General features: G+C 40.3%; 1 protein-coding gene across 1 annotated transcript in view; it reads left to right on the top strand.

Moving 5' to 3' along the window:
- Positions 1-21,935, top strand: part of LOC122814487 — a 258,829-nt gene that overhangs the window by 108,276 nt on the left and 128,618 nt on the right. Inside the window, exon 4 of the mRNA XM_044087062.1 lies at positions 14,923-15,009. Within this exon, the coding sequence (XP_043942997.1) occupies positions 14,923-15,009 (87 nt within the window). The remainder of the gene's footprint in view (positions 1-14,922; positions 15,010-21,935) is intronic.

Genomic DNA, 21,935 nt, shown 5'->3' on the forward strand with positions numbered 1-21,935 from the left:
CTTGGGTCAAGACTTTTTAGATTATCTGTATCATTATTTATTCATGCCATAATGATCTGACCTCTGCATAGCCTTACAGATGAGGCTGGTAAGACATATATGTTTATAATTACCTGGGTCCATTGAGGCCCTACATTTGTGGTGGAGTGACTGTTGTCATCCTCCATTCATTCAGCACAAAGCCTGTTTATAGGGTAATATTGAATAGCCTCTGTAGGGGTTTTGACAGGTCCTGTTTCAGACAGCCTGTTTATGTTATCTGGCCCCATGAAACCAGTGTACATGGCATTGGAAAGTGCTTTGAGGACTTGTGAGATTTGAAGAAAGTGTACATGTGACTATGTAATCTGGGAATGTTGGGGGAGTGAAATTAGGTCTAAATTTATCTACAAGTAATTTGGCTATGTCCTCAGGGTCTGAGTATGTGACCATTTACTGTTAGCTCTGTAAAGTGCTGGGCATTGTTTCTGAGGTTTCTAATGCAGGTAAAGAAAAAGTTATGATTGCTTTCTGCCTTGGTGGCTTTTTTTACCTCATATCTAGATGTCGTTGATTTGATCAGGGTCTGGATTTCCTCATTAAGTTTGGCAAGAGCATTTCTGACATCTCGAGTGTTACATTGATTAGTGCAAGCAATGATTTTTTTTCTTTTATTGTAGACCCTGTTTATATTTTAGTTCCACCACAGGGGTTTATTTTTAAGTTTGCCATTGTATTTACAGATGCATCTATGCAGCTATACGCATGTGCATGGAATTTAGTGGTAAAGGGTTCTGCATATGCAGTGGGATCATAAGGTTGGAAGGAGATGTTGAATTTCACCAGATAAATCACTTAGCTTTAGTAACACAGCCTTTGCATAATATATGAATACTGTGGAATTTGAAGATGCTTCTAGCTTCAGTCTTATGATGAATGTGACTGATTTATTATTCAGTTTGACTAGAGAGGAAGTTACAACTGATGAGGAACAGAACTGCTCCTTATTGGTGAGAACCAAGTCCAGGATTTTATTTCCCCTATTGCAATCATCAACCCTACACATAGGTGCAAATGTAAATCCCTGTTTGAACAGACTAGTGTAAGCATCAGTCAGCATTAGACTACTGTAACTAAAAAAGTTAAATCACCATATTTTGTGTAATGTAACAGTACCAGCATTGGGTGCAGCAGTCTCAAAAGAATTGAAAAGTTCTCATTTATTCATAATGCTATATCCTCTCCATTCTAAGCAGTGGGATACACCAATAATCTTACTGGTGGAAGCTTTATGTTGTTACTGATAGCAGTCCAGACTGTGTTTGCAGAGACCCCTTACCCAAAGACATAAGGACCAAGTCATGTAATGTAGGGACTTCTTTTGTCAGTCATATTTTCAGATGCTCACTCTCCATAGATATGATTTTATAACCAAGTAACACTTAGTCCATAGAGGTTGTGACATCTCCATTCTGGGCAAGTACTCAAGGAGCCTCAATCCTCACCACTGACACTGGAGAGGGATGTTCACTTGGAACAAAAATGGATGTACTCATTATTTCCAGATGCAGCTCTCTGCATCAAGCACAATTTCCCCTATGAGTACACAGGAAACACAGTCAGCCTAGGGTATGGATTCCTTTATATCTGTCTCCCTACAGGACCCCAGGTTGAGTCCTCAGCTGAGTGTACAAGCCAAGTCCTTCAGCACCCTCTCTGTGAAACCAGTGCTTCATGTCCCTGCTCCCAGCAGCTGATACACACACTTTGCGATTTGATTTTCACACACACACACACATACACACACACACACACACACACACACACACTTGGGAAAGGCTGGCACAGATTCCCCTGCTGCACCTCCTTCTGCCCAGACTATAAGGTAGTTATCATTTAAACCAGACACTACAAAGCTAGCCACTTTATAGCTTTCTCAAGGGTACCCAATTATAATGAGTGAAATTAATGTTAATACAAATGTTAGTGTTTTCACCAATACAGTAAGGCTTTCAGGAGTGGCCACAGACTCACTAAATAGATGTGAATACTCTCAAAGGTTAAATATTCTCTAAAGAACCAGCCACAATGAAAAGTTTAAATATATTTAATAATAAATAATAAAAGAACATGAAAATACTAAATACCTATTTACAATAAACATCAGAATATCATCACAAAAATATTAAAAAAACACTGATGGAGAGATTCACACATATAGAAAAACAATACTTAACTAGTCTCACTATATTCTCCTGACTAATTTAAATAATTGCTGTTCCATAATTTGCTTACTAGAGCAAGGCAAGATGAAGTGGGTGAGAGATCCTTCTATGTCCAGTTCTAAAAACAGAGTGCACTTTAGTCTCATCAAATATTAAAACATTATTTCTGTACAGAATGACATCACATAAATCTGGTCATATGACTTCTGGTTCCCATACTACCCCCATTACTGGAAACTGAATCAGAATCTCGCACATATGTGTTACCATATACACAGGTAGAGTTTTGCTAAAATCTGTTGCAGCTTCTGGAAGTTATAAAACAATAAAACACTTTCACTCTTCTTACAGGAGCTAACAAACAATTCTTTGGCACAGACATTTCATCTGTGGCTGCAATCAGAAGTGTAAGATACAATCTTTATGGCCTAAATTTAGTACTTTAATTTCTTACTATTTTTCAAAGTTAGGTAGATTGAGATTAACAACTTTTCTTCCAGTATTCTGTGTTAAACTATATACATTCCAACAGTACAGTCTGATATAAATGTATATTCCATTTCTGTCCAACTGGTCCTACTCTTGATGCATTTTTAACACAGCAGCTTTACAAATACATTTAACACAAGCATCTGTACAAATCAGTTTGATATACAAATGGCATATAATTCTTTACAAAATTCCATCTAGTTGTGCTGGCATGTGTTGCACATCCATTGCCCTACTTCTCCTGGCATAGCTGGCAATACCTCATATCATCACATCTCCCCCCTTTTGAAGACTCAGGCTAGTTTTTCAAATGATCATTGAGAAATGTTGCTTGAGCGGAATGAGCCTGTCTGGGAATTCATTAATCTATACCTTGTCTTGAGACTCCATCTGCACCTGCATTGTTGACTTCAGTACAGTGCTGCTCTGTCATGTCATATGCCTGCAAAGCCATAGGCTCCACCTTAATAACTTGGCATTTTGCTGACTGGCTCTATGTTGCTGTGTTAAGGTATTGTGATCCCTCTCAGACTCCTTCTGCCACCCACTGCAAATACTCAGTAAGAGGGTCTGCCTATTATGGTAAGGTTTCATAATGTTAACATGGTACAAGTTGTGCTCTGCCTCCTGATTAGGAGTTCTACTATGTAGCAATCATCACTGACCTTCCTTACCACTTTGAGGGGTCCCTCCCAAGCTGCCTGCATCTTATTTTGTATGACAGGAATGAGCCCCATAACCTGCTGTCCCACAGTGTACTGTCTAACTTGAGCATTCCTGTCATACCAGACCTTTTCTGCTGTTGGGCTCCTGCCAGGTCCTCATGGCCCAAGCCCATGAGCTCCCTAAGCTTTGGCTTGAAGTTTAGGACATATGGCACAACAGACTCCTTGTAGGATTCACACTCACCCTCTCACTCAACAAGAATTAAGTGTAAAGGCCCCCTCACCATATGTCCATACAGAAACTCAAATTATGAAAAACCTTTGGATTCCTGGGGTACTTCTGTGTATGCAAACAGCAAATGGGGCAAATATTTGTCCCACTCTCTCTTAAACTGGTCTGCAAATGCCAGTAACATGGTCCTTAGTGTAGAGTTTAACTTGTCCAGAAGACCATTAGTCTGGGGATGGTAGGGGGTGGTCTTTAGGTTCTTCACCAGACAGTGCTTCCACTGATAGGCTGGCAGGTCTGACATGAACCTGGTACCTCTGTCAGTCAGTATTTCTCTTGAGAAACCTACCCTGCTAAAAATCTCTAACAAGGCATTTTCCAACTTCTCTGCCTAGATGGAGGACAGAGCCACCACCTCAGGGTATCCAGTAGCATAATCTACTACTACCAGGATATACTTCTTCCTTGTGGAACTTGGGGTACTGAAAGGCACCATGATATTCATTGCTACCCTCTGAAATGGCTCCTCAGTCACAGGCAAAGGCATCAAAGAAGAATTGAACTTGTCTCCTGCCTTGCCCACTTTTTGGCACTGCTCACAGGTCCTGCAGTACCCACTTACATCCCTTGCAATCCCAGGCCAATAAAAGGTCTGCATAATATTTCTCTTGATATGACGTATGCCCATATGACCTGCAACAGGAATGGGCTATAGCTAGAAGTGACAGACAGTAGGGTCTGGGCACTACTAACTGCTGTATTACCTAACTCTCTAGCCCTCCCTAGGGGTCCACTCTCTATGCAGTAACCGATTGTTCCAGTATACAGATTCCCCTTTTCCCTGAGAATCAGGCACCTCCCTAGCTAGCTCTCTCAAGCCTCTTAGTGTAAGGTCTGAAAGCTGAGCCTGTCTCAGCTCTAATTTTGTGACTCTTTCCAGCTCCCCTTTTACAGAAAGTCTGGTATCCTTTGACAGCAGTGCCTCACTGTCAGGCTGGATACCACCAACGGAACACCAGCACCTATCAGCAGTTGTGGCTCACCTTCAGGCTCACTGCTACAGGGTAGCTCCCTTCCTGGAATAGCCACACACCACCAGCCTTGGCTTCAGGTGTGTTGTCTGTCTGGGTCTCCCACAGGCTACCAAGCCCATAAGCTTGTCTCCGAGCCTGACTGCATGTAACTGCATGCACACAAGGTACTGTATTATCAAAATCATTCCCTATTAAGATATCTGCAGGGATATCCTCAAACACACCTACTTGCTTGCTTCCTTTTCCACCCTCCCAGTCAAGGTGAACCCTGGCCCGAGGTATATGGAATTGGGTCCCTCCTAAAGCTCTGACTGGAATGGACTGCCCAAGCAGGTGTTGCTTCTCTTTAATCACTGCAGGCTTCACAGTGGTTATGTCAGAGGCTGTGTCTGTCTTAGCAGTGGTCTGTTTTCCATACACTAAGAGCGAATATAACCTCTGGTGATAGTCTGATATCCTGTCATTTCCAGACAACATATTGCTGGCATACTGTTATTCTCACTTACTGGATCCCCCAGCTTTTGTTCCCCACCTTGCCTCTATGGACATCTGTATGATACATGGCCCCACTAATTACATCATTTAACCCTTGATCCTAGCCATGTACCTGAACTAGTGGCTTCCCCTGTTACTGGTGTTCTCTGGGTGGTTTAGGCTGCCCCCATAGGTTCCCTTATATCTATCAGCAGCACTGGAAATCCCCTTTCTATGCAGTGGTGCCCTGCTTGCTAAGTAGAGATCCCCTATTCCCCCAGCTCATTTGCAGAGTTACATTCTCAGTCTGCTGACCAAATTCTCATGTCTTCAGGCAAAATGCTATGGCCTTGTTCTCTCACCAAAAGGTCTGCCAGCCCTTCAAAAGTGGTGACCTGACACCCACTCACTCACCTGTGAAAATAAGTGCTTGACTTGGCAATGTAATCGCACACACTTTTATCTGCCTTGCTTCTATGTTCACAAAACTTTTTTTTGTAAGCTTCAGGCATTAACTTAAAAAATTCTAATAAACAATGTTTGACTTTATCATAATTTAAATAATCAATATCAGACAACTTAGAAGCAGCAGTTACAGCTTTACCATGGAGTAAAGGGGGTCAGGAACCATACCCAGAGCCCTTGGTCTACATTATACTGTTTACATACCCTTTCAAATATATGCATATAACTATCAAAATTATCACCCTCTGTAAATTGTGGAAGAAATTTACTGACCATTATTGCTTCTGAGGTTAGATTATTCCCTTCCCCATTACCTCATTGACCCTAGCAAAGAGTCAGCATTTCCCTGTCATATTAATGGTGCTTCTCATTTTCTTCATCCTCCAAATGCTGCAGTCTCTCTGCTAATTCTAACTCCATCTGTTTCTCCTTTTCTTTGGCCACCAAATGCCACAGTCCCTCCACTGATTCTAATTCCAAATATTTGGCCAATAGTTCAAGCCTCTTTAACTCCAGATGGACTTCATGTCTTCTGAAGAAAAGGTAAACTGTGCTGTTTATGAGGACTGTACATGCCTATCACCAAACTAGTTGTTCTCCTGGTTGCTGGTCTGAGTTGCAATTAATGCTGAAATCATTTCCTCATTAGTCAGGTTGGCATGCACCAGTCCTTTGGCTTCACACACCTTGGCCAACTGGTTCTTTGTCAGCTTGCCATAATCCTCTGCTGACATCTTTGCCTGCTTTCCTTGACTAAACTAAGCTGACAAAAAATAAATAAAACTGTTGTGAAATGAAACTCTGTATGTTTGCTGTGCGGCTAGTAGAGAGTATGCCCACCTTCAGTGACAGCTGCCTACAGGCTACAGAAGTTCAGTTTATATCCCACCACTGCCACCAATATGTGATGTCCCCACTCTTGGCCAGTACTCAAGGAACCTCAGTCCTCACCAATGACACTGGAGAGGGACATTTACTTGGAACAAAAATGGATACACTCAGTACTCCCAGATTCAGCTATCTGCATCAAGCACAATTAAGAGCACACAGGGAACACAGTCAGCCTGGGCTCTACATTCCTTTACATATGTCTCCCTAAAGGACTCCAATAAGGCTTCCCATTAGCATGGCTATATGGTTGAGTCCTCAGCTGAGTGTCCAAGCCATGTCCTCCAGCACCCTCTCTGTGAGACCAGTGCTTCGTGTCTCTGTTCCCAACAGCTGACACACATGCACTGTTTGAGAATTGATTTTCACACACACACACACACACACACACACACACACACACACACACACACACACAGGAAATTTTGTCACAGATTCACCTGCTGTACCCCCATCTGCTCAGACTATAACTTTATTGCTCTTCCAAGGGTACCCAATTATACTGAGTGAAATTAATATGAATACAAATTGTAATGTTTTGACCAATGCAATAAGACTTTCAGGAGTGGCCAAAGAGTCAGTAAATAGATATGAATTTGCTAAAGGACCAACCACAATGAAAAGTTTAAATATATTTAATAATAAATAATAAAAGAACATGAAAATATAAAATAACTATTTACAATAAACACCAGAGTTCAGTCACAGGAAATAATAAAAATAATGATGGAAACATTCACACATATAGATAAAAACAATACTTAACTAGTCTCACTATATTTTCCTGACTGATTTAAAGAATTACTGTTCCCTAATTCACTTACTAGAGCATGGCAAGATGAAGTGGGTCAGATATCCTTCTATGTCAGGTTCCAAAAGCAGAGTGCACTGAGACTTCAGTCTTATCTAATATTAAAACAGTATTTCTGTACAGAGTGACATCACATACATCTGGTCTTATGACCTCTGGTTCCCATATTAACCCCATTACTGAAAACTGAACCAGAATCTCGCAAATATGTGTTACCATCACACAGATAGAGCTTTGCTAAGAGCGCTGCAGCTTCTGCAAGTTATAAAACAATAAAACACTCCCATTGGTCATACAGAAGCTAAGAAACCATTCTCTGGCACAGACCTTTCGTGTCTGGCTGCATTCAGAACTGTAAGATACCATCTTTATGGCCTAAATTAAGTAGTTTAATTTCTTACTATTTTTCAAAGTTAGCTGGACTGAGATTAACCTGTTCTCTTCCAGTATTCTGTGTTAAAATATATACATTCCAACAGTACTGCCTGATATAAATGTATATTCCATTTCTGTCCAGCAGGACCCACTGTTGAATCATTTTTAACACAGCAGCTTTACAAATACATTTTTAACACAAACATCTTTGCAAATACATTTTTAACACAAGCATCTGTACAAATCAATTTGATATACAAATGACATAATTCTTTGCAAAATTCCAGCTAGCTGTGCTGGCATATGTTGCATACCCACTACCCTACTTCTCTTGGAATAGCTGGCAATAACTTATATAATCACAGATGTATCTGTTTTTTGGTGGATACCAAGAACTTCTGAGTTGTCTTGAACTGCAGAATGTAAGCAACTGTTGCAAAGTTCCATAGAAATGTCTATCACTAATGTATACTAAAAAATGAATGATAATTAATAAATAGAAGATTTTTGTAGGGAGAAAATTATAGGTTTATTGCTGAATCAGAGGTAGCACATTTTTGTAATGCCTTTGTTGTACATACGAGATGCCAGTGAGTTTTCTAAAAAAAAACTTAAAAATACGATCTGAGATTATACTTCATAAGCTGGCAAGTGTGCCGTGTCCTGGGGTAAGTCAATACTTTGAAAGGAATGAGGAAGACTAAATGTACCCCACCCAGGATGATATCATGCAGTAACTATCAGCACCTCTTCTCCTTCTGTTGTATCTCATAAATCACAGTCACATCCATCTTCTATATCTCTCACTCACTCCACTGTGAGTTTTACTCCCTTAAACCTGGCTACATTTACTGTACTTATAAAATAGGTACAGTACCTATAGTGATTTTGTTATCCCAACCACAGTGTTGATTTTAATGTATATACCATATTCAATTGTCTAAACTTACTCTGCAGATAATGGCTATGATTGCAATCAGAGTTCTTGAATTAAGGTATTGCATGCCAGATCTGTGGTTCCAGTGGGTCAGTTTTCTCCAAAACATAACAAGAATTTATGGTGTTTCTTTTTTGTGAATTTGAAACTATGACATAAAATGGAAAATAGTACTGAAACTAGTTTTAAAAGAAAGAAAGTTTTGACAAACATGCATTTTGAATATTATGTCTTTGAATAGTATGGTTACTGCATGCTGTGTGACAGGCAGTGATGTTTCTGTAAAACTGAGTGTGACTTAAAAGCAAAATTGAGCAGATACTTCTAGCTTCAATACCTTTCTAACACCATTTAATAATATTTTATGAACTAGTCAATTTAGCTAAGTGAACAGAGACAAAGGCTTGGATGATCTTCACTGCTTAAACTCTTTACTGCAGCTTGCCCAAGATGGAACCAATACCACGTGACTTTTGCATCCCCCTTAATGCTACATTCATTCATAGGCTCAAAGGCTCATACTGTATACTAGGCTGATGACCTCTGGGGCCTTTGTAAGTCTAGCCAAGTTTCCCAAATGTATACAGCAAACTTATGTGCCTTAAAGGTTATTTTAAGGGGTATATGTAAGCTAGGGGAATATCTTCAGGCTGTCGCCATCCACTAAAAACAGAGGTGTTAGACTCAGAGTACACTTCTGATTTTCCATCCACTGGCCCATGTTTATCTTAAATAGGGTTAGGGAGGAGTTCTGCTTCACATGGATCAGAAGCCTGTTCCAGAGAAGGAGAATTCTCTGACACACAAACCATGTCCTATTTATGCTTCAAGAATTGTTTAGATCCTTAGACTGGGTAATTATGATGTTACTCATTTTGCAGATATGCAAAAGATCCATCAGAGTGGGACCCAAGGATGCCTTGTATGCCAGACATAGATTGCTCTTCAACAGTCTGTAAGAAAGAGTATAGAGATAGGGCTTTGAGGCAACCTGCATAGGACATGCTGTTTATGCCCTGTATTCTTTTTGTGTGTAACCTCTATGGACATTGCAGTGGCTGCATATGCCTGGCCAGGTACATAATGAAGGGGGTGTTGTACTCAAAGATGGACCTAATGAAGGCCATGTACAGTGGGATTATTGACTTCCTTAGATCAAGATTCCATGTCTTTGCTTATATGTTGAGTAACATAGAATTATTTCCTTACTACCTTAGATACATGTTGGTCAAAACCCAGGCTGCTATCTGCATATGTACCCAAATCCCTAACTGCTGGTTCTACACTTAGGGGGGTGTTATCTATGAGGTAATTTCCTGGGGGGCTGGGTAGTATAAGGTACTTCTTGGCACTGAGTTTTAAGCTGTGGTTTTGGCACCAGTCATTTGTCTCTGTTAGTCCTTCCTGTATGATGTTAGTATCTTGGAGAGATTCTTTGAATGTTCCTTGTTTGCAATCATTTGCAAACTTGGCAGCCAGAATCCCTTAACATGCATCTTCACTTCTGAGATGTATATCTCAAAAAGGAGCTGAGCTAATACAGAGTCCTGAGGGACTCCACAAATGACCAGCCTCTTTGAAGAAGTTATCTCCCATATTCTAACTTCCTGGATCTTACCTGAGAGCGAGAGGGTATCCATTGCATAACATGGGGTTTATGCCTATATCCATGAGTTTGTTTACAGTCCTTGAGTGAAGTATTGCATCAAATGACTTAGCCAGATCAAAGTTGGGAGTGTGGACCATTTTGCCCTCATCAATTGTCTTGATGACTCTCACAAACAAGTTCACCAGGCTGAGTTGGTATGAACTGCCCTTGGTGAAACCAAATTGTGTTGGATCCAGTGTTTGAAGGTTTTCTATGTCTTTATTAATCATTTCTATGATAATTCTTTCCATGGCTTTGCATATGAGACTTGCCAGATGTTTGGATTGTAACTCCTAGGATCTGTTGATATCCTGCCTTGTATGAAGGGATAACTGTTGCAGTTCTCCATTAGTTTATGACAAAAGCCTTTCCGGAGCCTATGGTTAACAGAGGCTTCAGTGGTCCTGATAAGTCATATTTCAGTTTTTTAGGAGGCATCCTGAGAAATTATCTGTCCCATTGATGCAGTATTTTTGGCCTTAGAGAGATTCAAATTTGGGTTTAGTAGACTAAAATTTGACCTCTTACTTGTTTGTTTAGATTGATGAGAGAAAGTTTATATCATGCTGGGCATAGCCCTCCTAATTTTTTTCCTACAACCTGCTTATGTTTGTATTCCAGCAGGGTGGTTTGTTTTTTGAGTGGGTTCTGGACTTATCTGTGGTGGGCACAGCTCTCTTTATGCATTTAGTAAAATGATTATACAGGGTTTCTGTGAATGCTTCTGCACAGGCAGCTGTGTTCTCAGTGATTGGGAGGGCTTGGAATTTTGGCAGGTTATCAGTTAGTAGAAGGAAGTCTGCCTTAGAATACCTCCTAAATGTTATGGGGTTAGCCCTGTGACATAAATACTATATCTAATTGGCAGTGGGATTCACAGACAAATTTGCTCTTGACATGATAGTGTTGTTACTGATTTTATACAAGAGATTACTCACAGAGGATAGTGTTGTTACTGATTTTGTACAATAGATTACTCACAGAGGATGGTGTTGTTACTGAATTTATACAAGAGATTACTCACAGAGGATAGTGCTGTCACTGATTTTGTACAAGAGATTACTCACAGAGAATAGTGTTGTTACTGATGTAGAAGAGATTACTCACAGATGATAGTATTGTTACTGATGTTGTATAAGAGGTTACTCACAGAGGATAGTGTTACTTATTTTGTACAAGAGATTACTCCCAGAGGATAGTGTTGTTACTGATTTTGTACAAGAGATTACTCACAGAGGATGGTGTTGTTACTGAATTTATACAAGAGATTACTCACAGAGGATAGTGCTGTCACTGATTTTGTACAAGAGATTACTCACAGAGAATAGTGCTGTTACTGATGTAGAAGAGATTACTCACAGATGATAGTACTGTTACTGATGTTGTACAAGAGGTTACTCACAGAGGATAGTGTTACTGATATTGTACAAGAGATTACTCCCAGAGGATAGTGTTGTTACTGATTTTGTACAAGAGATTACTCACAGAGGATAGTGTTGTTACTGATTTTGTACAAGAGATTACTCACAGAGGATAGTGTTGTTACTGATGTTGTACAAGAGATTACTCACAGAAGATAGTGTTGTTACTGATTCTGTACAAGAGATTACTCACAGAGGATAGTGTTGTTACTGATGTTGTACAAGAGATTATTCACAGAGGATAGTGTTGCTACTGATGTTGTACAAGAGATTACTCGCAGAGGATAGTGCTGTTACTGATATCGTACAAGAGATTACTCACAGAGGATAGTGTTATTACTGATGTACAAGAGATTACTCACAGAGGATAGTATTGTTACTGATTATGTACAAGAGATTACTCACAGAGGATAGTGTTGTTACTGATGCACAAGAGATTACTCGTGTTGTTACTGATTTTGTACAAGAGATTACTCACAGAGGATAGTATTGTTAATGATTATGTACAAGAGATTACTCACAGAGGATAGTGCTGTTACTGATGTACAAGAGATTACTCATGTTGTTGCTGATTTTGTACAAGAGATTACTCACAGAGGATAGTGTTGTTACTCATGTTGTACAAAAGATTACTCACAGAAGATAGTGTTGTTACTGATGTTGTACAAGAGATTACTCACAGAGGATAGTGTTGTTACTGATGTTGTACAAGAGATTACCCACAGAGGATAGTGTTGTTACTGATTTTGTACAGGAGATTACTCACAGAGGATAGTGTTGTTACTGATTTTGTACAAGAGATTACTCACAGAGGAAAATGTTGTTACTGATTTTGTACAAGAGATTACTCATAGAGGATTGTGTTGTTACTGATTTTGTACAAGAGATTACTCACAGAAGATAGTGTTGTTACTGATTTTGTACAGGAGATTACTCACAGAGGATAATGTTGTTACTGATTTTGTACAAGAGAATACTCACAGAGGAAAGTGTTGTTACTGATGTTGTACAAGAGATTACCCACAGAGGATAGTGTTGTTACTGATTTTGTACAAAAGATTACTCACAGAGGATAGTGTTGTTACTGATTTTGTACAAGAGATTACTCACAGAGGATAGTGTTGTTACTGATGTTGTATAAGAGATTACTCACAGAGGATAGTGTTGTTACTCATTCTGTACAAGAGATTACTCACAGAGGATAGTGTTGTTACTGATGTACAAGAGATTACTCGTGTTGTTACTGATTTTGTACAAGAGATTACTCACAGAGGATAGTGTTGCTACTGATGTACAAGAGATTACTCGTGTTGATACTGATGCTGTACAAGAGATTACTCGCAGAGGATATTGCTGTTACTGATGTTGTACAAGAGGTTACTCACAGAGGATAGTGTTACTGATATTGTACAAGAGATTACTCCCAGAGGATAGTGTTGTTACTGATTTTGTACAAAGATTACTCACAGAGGATAGTGTTGTTACTGATTTTGTACAAGAGATTACTCACAGAGGATAGTGTTGTTACTGATGGTGTACAAGAGATTACTCACAGAGGATTGTGTTGTTACTGATTCTGTACAAGAGATTACTCACAGAGGATAGTGTTGTTACTCATGTTGTACAAGAGATTATACACAGAGGATAGTGTTGCTGCTGATGTTGTACAAGAGATTACTCACAGAGGATAGTGCCGTTACTGATGTTGTACAAGAGATTACTCACGGAGGATAGTGTTATTACAGATGTACAAGAGATTACTCACAGAGGATAGTATTGTTACTGATTATGTCCAAGAGATTACTCACAGAGGATAATGTTGTTACTGATGTACAAGAGATTACTCGTGTTGTTACTGATTTTGTACAAGAGATTACTCACAGAGGATAGTGATATTACTGATGTACAAGAGATTACTCACAGAGGATAGTATTGTTACTTATGTACAAGAGAATACTCGTGTTGTTACTGATTTTGTACAAGAGATTACTCACAGAGGATAGTGTTGTTACTGATGTTGTACAAGAGATTACTCACAGAGGATAGTGTTGCTACTGATGTTGTACAAGAGATTACTCACAGAGGAAAGTGTTGTTACTGATTTTGTACAAGAGATTTCTCACAGAGGAAAGTGTTGTTACTGATTTTGTACAGGAGATTACTCACAGAGGATAGTGTTGTTACTAATTTTGTACAACAAATTACTCACAGAGGAAAATGTTGTCACTGATTTTGTACAAGAGATTACTCATAGAGGATAGTGTTGTTACTGATTTTGTACAAGAGATTACTCACAGAAGATAGTGTTGTTACTGATTTTGTACAGGAGATCACTCACAGAGGATAATGTTGTTACTGATTTTGTACAAGAGATTACTCACAGAGGAAAGTGTTGTTACTGATGTTGTACAAGAGATTACCCACAGAGGATAGTGTTGTTACTGATTTTGTACAAAAGATTACTCACAGAAGATACTGTTGTTACTGATTTTGTACAACAGATTACTCACAGAGGATAGTGTTGTTACTGATTTTGTACAGGAGATTACTTAAAGAGGATAGTGTTGTTACTGATTCTGTACAAGAGATTACTCACAGAGGATAGTATTGCTATTCATTCTGTACAAGAGATTACTCACAGAGGATAGTGTTGTTACTGATGTACAAGAGATTACTCGTGTTGTTACTGATTTTGTACAAGAGATTACTCACAGAGGATAGTGTTGCTACTGATGTACAAGAGATTACTCGTGTTGTTACTGATGCTGTACAAGAGATTACTCGCAGAGGATATTGCTGTTACTGATGTTGTACAAGAAATTACTCGCACAGACTCCTTTAGGAGAGCCCAGAGGAACAGGATCATGTAATATATGATGTTATTTGGCAGTCTATCTTCCCGATGTACACTCTTGTCTGTTATGCTTCTCTAAAACAAGTAACACCCAGTCCGTACACGTTTTTCTTGGACCTAAGTAGATTTGACATTACCTGAATTGAGTAATATACAGGTTGAGGTTGTGAAACTTAGGATCCAGTGATGTATTTCATAATGTGATTTATGTTTACGTTCAAGACCTACTGCCTTCCTCTGCTGTGTAATACTGCTGTATATATTTGAGTGAAATAATGTTCCTGAGTACAAGTCCAATTATTGTTTTGCTGGAGTAAGTCATCTGTTACTCCCCATCCTGCAAAAAACAAAATTTAACATGCACTATATGCAATATATTAATCCACTCCATGAGTGCTGAATTTGATATGGTTGATTTCTTTTTGTAGATGTAAATATGGAAGAGACAGTCCAGAAAGAGGAGCAAGACACACAGGGTGACCCCAGTTCAGATATGGATGATTCGGTTAGAGCAGGTATGTCTATTTTAAAATCATGTCTGCATTATTACTCAGAAATTAGAATTTAAGTCGCTGATGGGAAATTCCCCAGAAAGTCTATCAATAAAATATATGAAAAGTTGAAAGATGCCTTAAAAGGAGGATATTTGAAGGTTGAAAACATTAAGTGCTGTGTTGGATCTAGGGTACATGCAGGATACTTTTCTACAACATTTCTTGTTTTATGTGTTCTGGTCCTTTCCAGCTCTGACAACAAGGAGTTTTCTGAAAATAATTAGGAATATGATCAGTGATCATATTTAGATGGGTGCCAAGTGTGCTGTATCCTGGGATAAGTTAAAACTACCAAACGAATGTGGAGAATGAAATGCCTCAGATCCAGTGCATTATTGTGGTGCTTTAACTGCCATCACCTTGCCAAACCCTCACCTGTCCCATACTTCATCCTCATATCTACCTTCTGTGCCCTTCACTGTCCCTCTTATCCCTGCTTCAAACTTAGTGACACCCACTGCTATTGTATATGTTTTGTTAATAGCTACAGTACATCTAATGATTTTTATCCTGTCTACAGTGTTAGGTCTAATGCATACATCATGTTCATTTGTCTGAACTTACTTTGTACACATTTGCTTTGAGTGTATACAGACAATGTTTTCTTCAAGTTCTGTATCCAGAGGCAGCACCTGGTAAAGCTTCAGGTGGATCAGTGTCCTAACCTGGCTAACATATGAAGAAGAAGAAGAAAAACAAGAGATAAAAATGTTATGTTGTCATACGTTTTATCATTTTGAAATCTTAATGCAGACTGAACAGTTGTGAAACTACTCTTAAAAGACAAGTATTCCCTTATGGATAGAAGCTTGACTGATGATACTTCATCCAGTATTGATACAGTCCTATTTACATGACAAATGTCAGTCTAATACTGTGAGAACATATCCGATTCAGCAGCCTATATTTAAAGAAACTAGGAGGTTGGATGTAAAGATCAAAAGCATGGAAGAATCATTCTAGCCTCTACTGAATGCAATGATAATGTCCTCCCTGGCCACCACAACTCGGCATCAGCTAAACCAAGATCGCCAATAAGGGTAGACAGAATTCAGTGGTACAATGGTTCGCCATATGAAGAATGACACTGCATTCAAAGTGGTCATCAAATCATTACTTTTCCCATTCCATGTGGTTATTATCTATTTATATATTTTTACTTCTTTTATAGGTTCATAGGTTGGTACTAGGCTATCGGCCCTAGGGCCTATACAAGCCTAGCCATAATAATTCCCTGGATATTTCTTCCCACAGTATTTACTTCTCTGGACCCCTGTCTAGCAGGGTGACTGACATGATCCCTGGGGTGAATTTCCTATCTCCCATCCAATCATCAAGGTTCCTTTTGAAGAGGGCTGAGGAGGCAGTCTGTTCTAGAGTATGGGGAGTCTCGGGGTCAGGAACCTATGCCTCCAGCATGTTTTGTTCATTATGATGACAAAGTTTAGATCCCTGGAGGATGTGGCTCTGAGGGATTGGGATTTCTTTAAGTGGAGCATGTCCAGCAGCTCAGGGTTTGACATGGCCTTGTATGTTAAGCAGAGATCGCCTCTGAGTAGACGATATGCCACAGAGTATAGCTGGAGTTTTTTTAGATGGTCAGCATATGGCATCTGCTTTAGGCCTGTGATTCTTTTAGTGAGGTATTTCTGTAGCATTTCCAGCTGTTGCAGATGTCTTGTGAGGTACATATCAAATGAGGCATTATACTCTATAATGGGTCTAATGAGGGATGAGTACAGTGGGACAATGACCTCCTTTTTTCTGGATGAAAAGTCCTTACTGATGAGGTGTGCCACATAGAAGGATTTCCTGACTGTTGTGGCAATGTGGTTATCGAAAGTGAGACCACTGTCCACCTGTGTCCCTAAGTCTCTCATCACACTTTTGATGTTTAGTGTACTGCCACCTATGTGGTAATTCATGGGTACATGTTTTTTTCCAAAGGGGATAACTATACATTTCTTGGCATTAAGCTTGAGCTCATGGCTCTGGCACCAGGCATCTGTTTCTGTAAGGCCCTTTTGTAGAATATCCACATAATTTGAAGATTCAATAATGGCTCCCAGTTTGCAGTCATCTGCAAACTTTGTTAGCCAGAGTCCCTTAGTGTTGGCCTGTACTTCAGAGAAGTAGATGCTAAACAAGAGTGGTCCCAGGACTGAACCCTGAGGTACTCCACTTGTCACTTGTCTGGAGCTGGATTTGGAGTTGGCTACTTTTACAGTCTGGGTTCTGTCAGAAAGCCAGTTGGCAACCCATCAAGTGATGTAGGGATTTATGCCCAGCTTAGTAAGTTTATCTATGATTTCAGAGTGGGGGACGGTGTGGAAGGCCTTGGCGAGGTCCAGATAGGCTGTGTAGACCACCTTATACTCATCAACAGCTCTGGAGACTGATTCGAAGAAGCCAATCGGGTTCAGGAGACAAGATCGGCCCTTCACAAACCCAAACTGAGTGGGGTCCACTGTTTTAAGGTTGCCAATGTCCTTGTTTATAAGTTCCATGATAATGCGTTCCATGCCCTTGCAGATCAGGCTCATCAGACTGATGGGACAGTAGTTCCCGGGATCCAAGGTGGATTCCCCCCTTGTGGAGTTGGACAACTGTAGCTGTGCGCCACTCAGTGGGCATGAAGCCTGAGGTGAGGCTATGATTAAACATGACACTTAGGTGAGGTGCCAGTTCATTTTGTAGTTCATGTAGTACACAGCCTGGGATGTCATCTGGTCCCATGGATGCTGTATTCTTAGCTTTGGAGAGTGCGGTTTCTACCTGTGTGGTCATAATTACTGGAATTTGGCAATCTTTTGGTATTGAGATGGGTCCTTTAGGAGGTGAGAGGGGGGTGAAGTTGGCACTAAATCGATCTGCCAGGATATTGGCAATATACTTGGGATCAGTATATTTAATGCCATTCTGTTGAAGCTCAGAGCAGATCTGAGCATTGCCATTTAGATTCTTGACATAACTATAGAACGCCTTGTGGTTGTCTTTGGAATCTTTGGCAATTTTATTTCCGTAACTAGCTTTTGAGGATTTTATGAGGGATCTCAGCTTCTTACTGAGGCGGGTAAGGGAGTTTTTTGCATCCTGGGATTTTCCTCTTTTCTGCAACAGTTTCTTCCTTCAGTTGTATAGTCTGTTTATAGCAGGGGACAACCAGATTGATTGGCTTCCTTTTTTTGGAGGAGAACATCTTGGGTTCTATTTGGGATGGCACGATTCATGCATGAGTAGATGTGCTTGTACAGTGCCTTAGTGTAGGATTCTACAGTCGAACTTTCAGATCCCGTCTGCATGGGTGTCATGAAGTTTGTCACTTCTGACTTCAGTAGCATGAAGTTGGCTTTGGACAAGTTTTTTAAGGAGGTTTCCTTACTGGGGGGTAGGGGTGGGATGTGGATGTCAAGGGTAATTTACTTTTGGTCAGACCTGACCAATGAGGGGGTGACCACTGGTGTGGAGCATCTATCTCCCATGTTGGTAATGACCAGGTCCAGAATATTGGAGCCCCTGGTGGGACAATGGATTAATTGATCCAGGGCATTGGAATTTATGAATTCCAAGAACCGTTGGGAAAAGGAGTTGGTACCTGAGTAGTTTTCCCAGTTAATGACAGGATAGTTTAAATCACCCAGTATTAGGGTGTTTGGTTGTATCTTAATATTTTCCAGTATGTTTAGAAAGGTGTAGTGAGAATCTAGGGGCATGGTGGGGGATCTGTAGCAAGCTACAATTTGGATTGCAGTCTTACCTAGTGTTAGTTGCACCTGGAGAATTTCAGATGCATTGTGTTGGGCAACTAGCGTTGAGATGTGAATATCCTTGGTGAATATGGACAATCCTCCACCTTTAGTGTTTTGGTCTTGGTTTTGTGGCCGAAAAGTGTGGTAAGAGTTGTAGCCTGGTATTGCTGGGGTGCTCTCTGGAGCCTTGAACCAAATCTCAGTTACTGTACAGATATCGATGTTCTCCATTTTTAGGAGTGCCTCGAGAGAGTGCATTTTGAGGTTTAGACTTCTAGCATTGAGTAGCATTACCTTCAGATTTTGCATGCTTGTATCTCTTATGGTGGTGGTTTTGTCCTTTGAACCTTGCCTAAAAAAGGCACTATAGGGGTGGCAAGAGCTTTAGCCAGTAACCTGAATCCCAGGGGTGACAGGTGCAGACCATCTCTGGCAAAGCATCGTGGTTTGTCAATCATGTCTTCCCAGGCAGACAGATACTGGATCCCCTTTGAATGACACCAGAAGCTTAGCCAATTGTTGAAGTCAATCATTTTGTCCTTATACTGTGGTATCATTCTGGGCGAAGGCAGGATGCTACTCAGGGCTAGGGTCATACCTGCCTGGGCCACATGATCTGAGAGCTCTTCCATGTCTCTTTTCATGTAGTCCAGGGAGGTACGTCTCAACTCATTCACTCCAACATGGACAATGACAGAGTCGTATTTGTACTTGTTGTGGAGTGACTTGAGTGCATGTGTTATGTGGCAGATCCTGGCACCCGACAGGCAGCTGACTGTAATTTTCTTCTTGTTCAGCCTGGTGAGTGGGACATCAGTGTGTAAGGCAAACACCTTAACCATTAGGCCACCCTCCCAACCCTGACTATAGAGTCACCTATGATTAAAGTGTTGGGTACATTGTCTTGCCTTAAGGCTGTTGTTGGGTGACACACTGGTGTTGTGAGCTATGTGTCACTTTGGTTATGACTGGTGTTTGTTTGCGTTTCAGCTTCGGAGGTTCTTGTTGCTTGGACAGGTTAATGTTAAGGGCCTCAGCATATGTGGATTTATTGTTGCTATGTGTGAGTATTGATGGAGTGGGTTTTGAAGGGCTATGAGTTGCTTGAGGTGTAGTGCAGGTGTTATCCTTCTCCTCTTGACTGTCAAGCACAATCTTGGCTGGATTTTTTCTGCTCTCTGTCTCTCTTCTCTCTCTTGTTTTCATAAACCAGTTTGCATAATGGATTTTGTAACGTATAACTAACAAAACTAACATATTCAAACCCATATCATGATGATATGATGAGTCCATGAAAACCAAGTGAGATTCTTATCCATAACCAAACAATGTTCCAGGAATAAACCTCTCACAGCTGCTCTTGGTTTGGCTACTTCGCCCAAGAGCTACAGAGAATCTGCTATATCTAAAGCCATCCGCTCCTGAAAGAACAAAAAGAAGCATAATTTTGCACTTCTGATGATTATTTTTTACTGCATTTCATAAGAATCTTGTATTATTTATAACATTTCTTGCACTTTAGTAGAGTTTCATAGCTGAACCATTTCTCCTGCTGCTGTAGTACTTAATTACATTGTGTCAGCTATCTAGATTGTGTGGTTTTCCTACACTTGCACTCTAAATCCAGAATTTTACATTAAGAGGGGTTTTCTGGCTGCACTCTTGTGGCAGAAGTGTGTTTAGTAAACCTATATGAGGTGGGGGCTGCTGGCCGAAAGCTTATTGTGTGCTTTCCTGATTAGTCTGTAGGATTTGCTGTTGTAAAACCTGTTTTTCCTGATTCTATATAAACCAAGTGTTTGTGTGGGTTGGTCCTCAATTTCTTATCAGAGCTGCTCTTGGTTTGGCTACTTCACCTGACAGTTACAAAGAATCTGCTGCATCTAAAGCCGTCTCCTGCTAAATAAAAAAATAGGTATCATTTTGCACTTCTGCAGGCACTCAGGTCACTCAACCACAAATACCAGTATGACTCAATCATAGTCCATGTGGGCCTGAATAACCTGAGAATACCTCCCTGGACTATGTGAAGAGAGACATGAATGATCTCTCCAAATACATGTCACAGGCTTGTATGAGCCTCACATTGAGCAGCATTCTATCCTCACCAAAAATGATACCACAATACAAACAAAAAATGTTTGACTTCCATAATTTGCTTAGCTACTTGTGTCATTCCAAGGAACTCCAGTATCTTTCAGCCTGGGATGACAAGATTGACAGACCACGCTACTTTATCAGAGATGGTCTGCACCTGTTGCTGCTAGGCTTTTGAATACTGGGCAGGGCATTCACCACCCCCATAGTGCCTTTTTTAGGCAGTGCCAAACCAAAAGACCTCCCAACATAACAAATTCTTCTAATGCAAAGCTGAAGGTACTATTGCTCAGTGCTAGGAGTCTAAACAAGAAACTGCACTCCCTGGAAACTCTCCTCGCCCTGGAGAATACTGTTGTCTCTGCAGTTACAGAGATGTGGTTCAGGGCTGTGGAAAGTACCCCTGCAGTGCAAGGCTGCAATGTCTGTCACACAGTCAGACCATCCTCTGAAAGGAAAAAAAATGAAAGAAGGTGGTGTTTAAATTTACATAAAAAACAATCACATGTCAAGATTGGTCAAGCAGGTTGACTCACTTGAGCTACTCTATGTTCAGCTGACCATAGGCAAAATCCTGCACCATATCATTACTAGCTACAGGTCCCCAACCATAAACCATGAAAATCACTCTTCATAACTAAAGAATCACTTACCATTCAGCCTGACACCCTGCTCTTGGGTAATTTTAACTACTCCTCCATAAACTGGGAGATATACACGACACTAACATGCAGGCTGAGAGATTCCTGGACTTTGTCAATGCAAATGCTCTGAAACAGCTGCTTTGCACTCCCACTAGTGACTCATACATCCTTAACATAGTACTCAAAAACATGGGGAAGCATTGCACCCCCCCCCCAGTGTAATGTCCATATTGGGAAGATGGGATCATAAATTGGTCTCCTTTGAAATAAATGTAAAGGTAGAACCCTCATCAAATCCTAAAACCTAAAGTTTTTCCAAGGCAAATGACATTCTATTAAGTGATAGCAAAGGTACTTCTAAGCTTTCCTAGCCCCGAAAACACCTCTTCAAGTTCAG

Source organism: Protopterus annectens, chromosome 10.part0 (assembly GCF_019279795.1).
Source record: "Protopterus annectens isolate FY-2018-M chromosome 10.part0, PAN1.0, whole genome shotgun sequence".
NCBI classification, from domain to species: Eukaryota; Metazoa; Chordata; order Ceratodontiformes; family Protopteridae; genus Protopterus; species Protopterus annectens.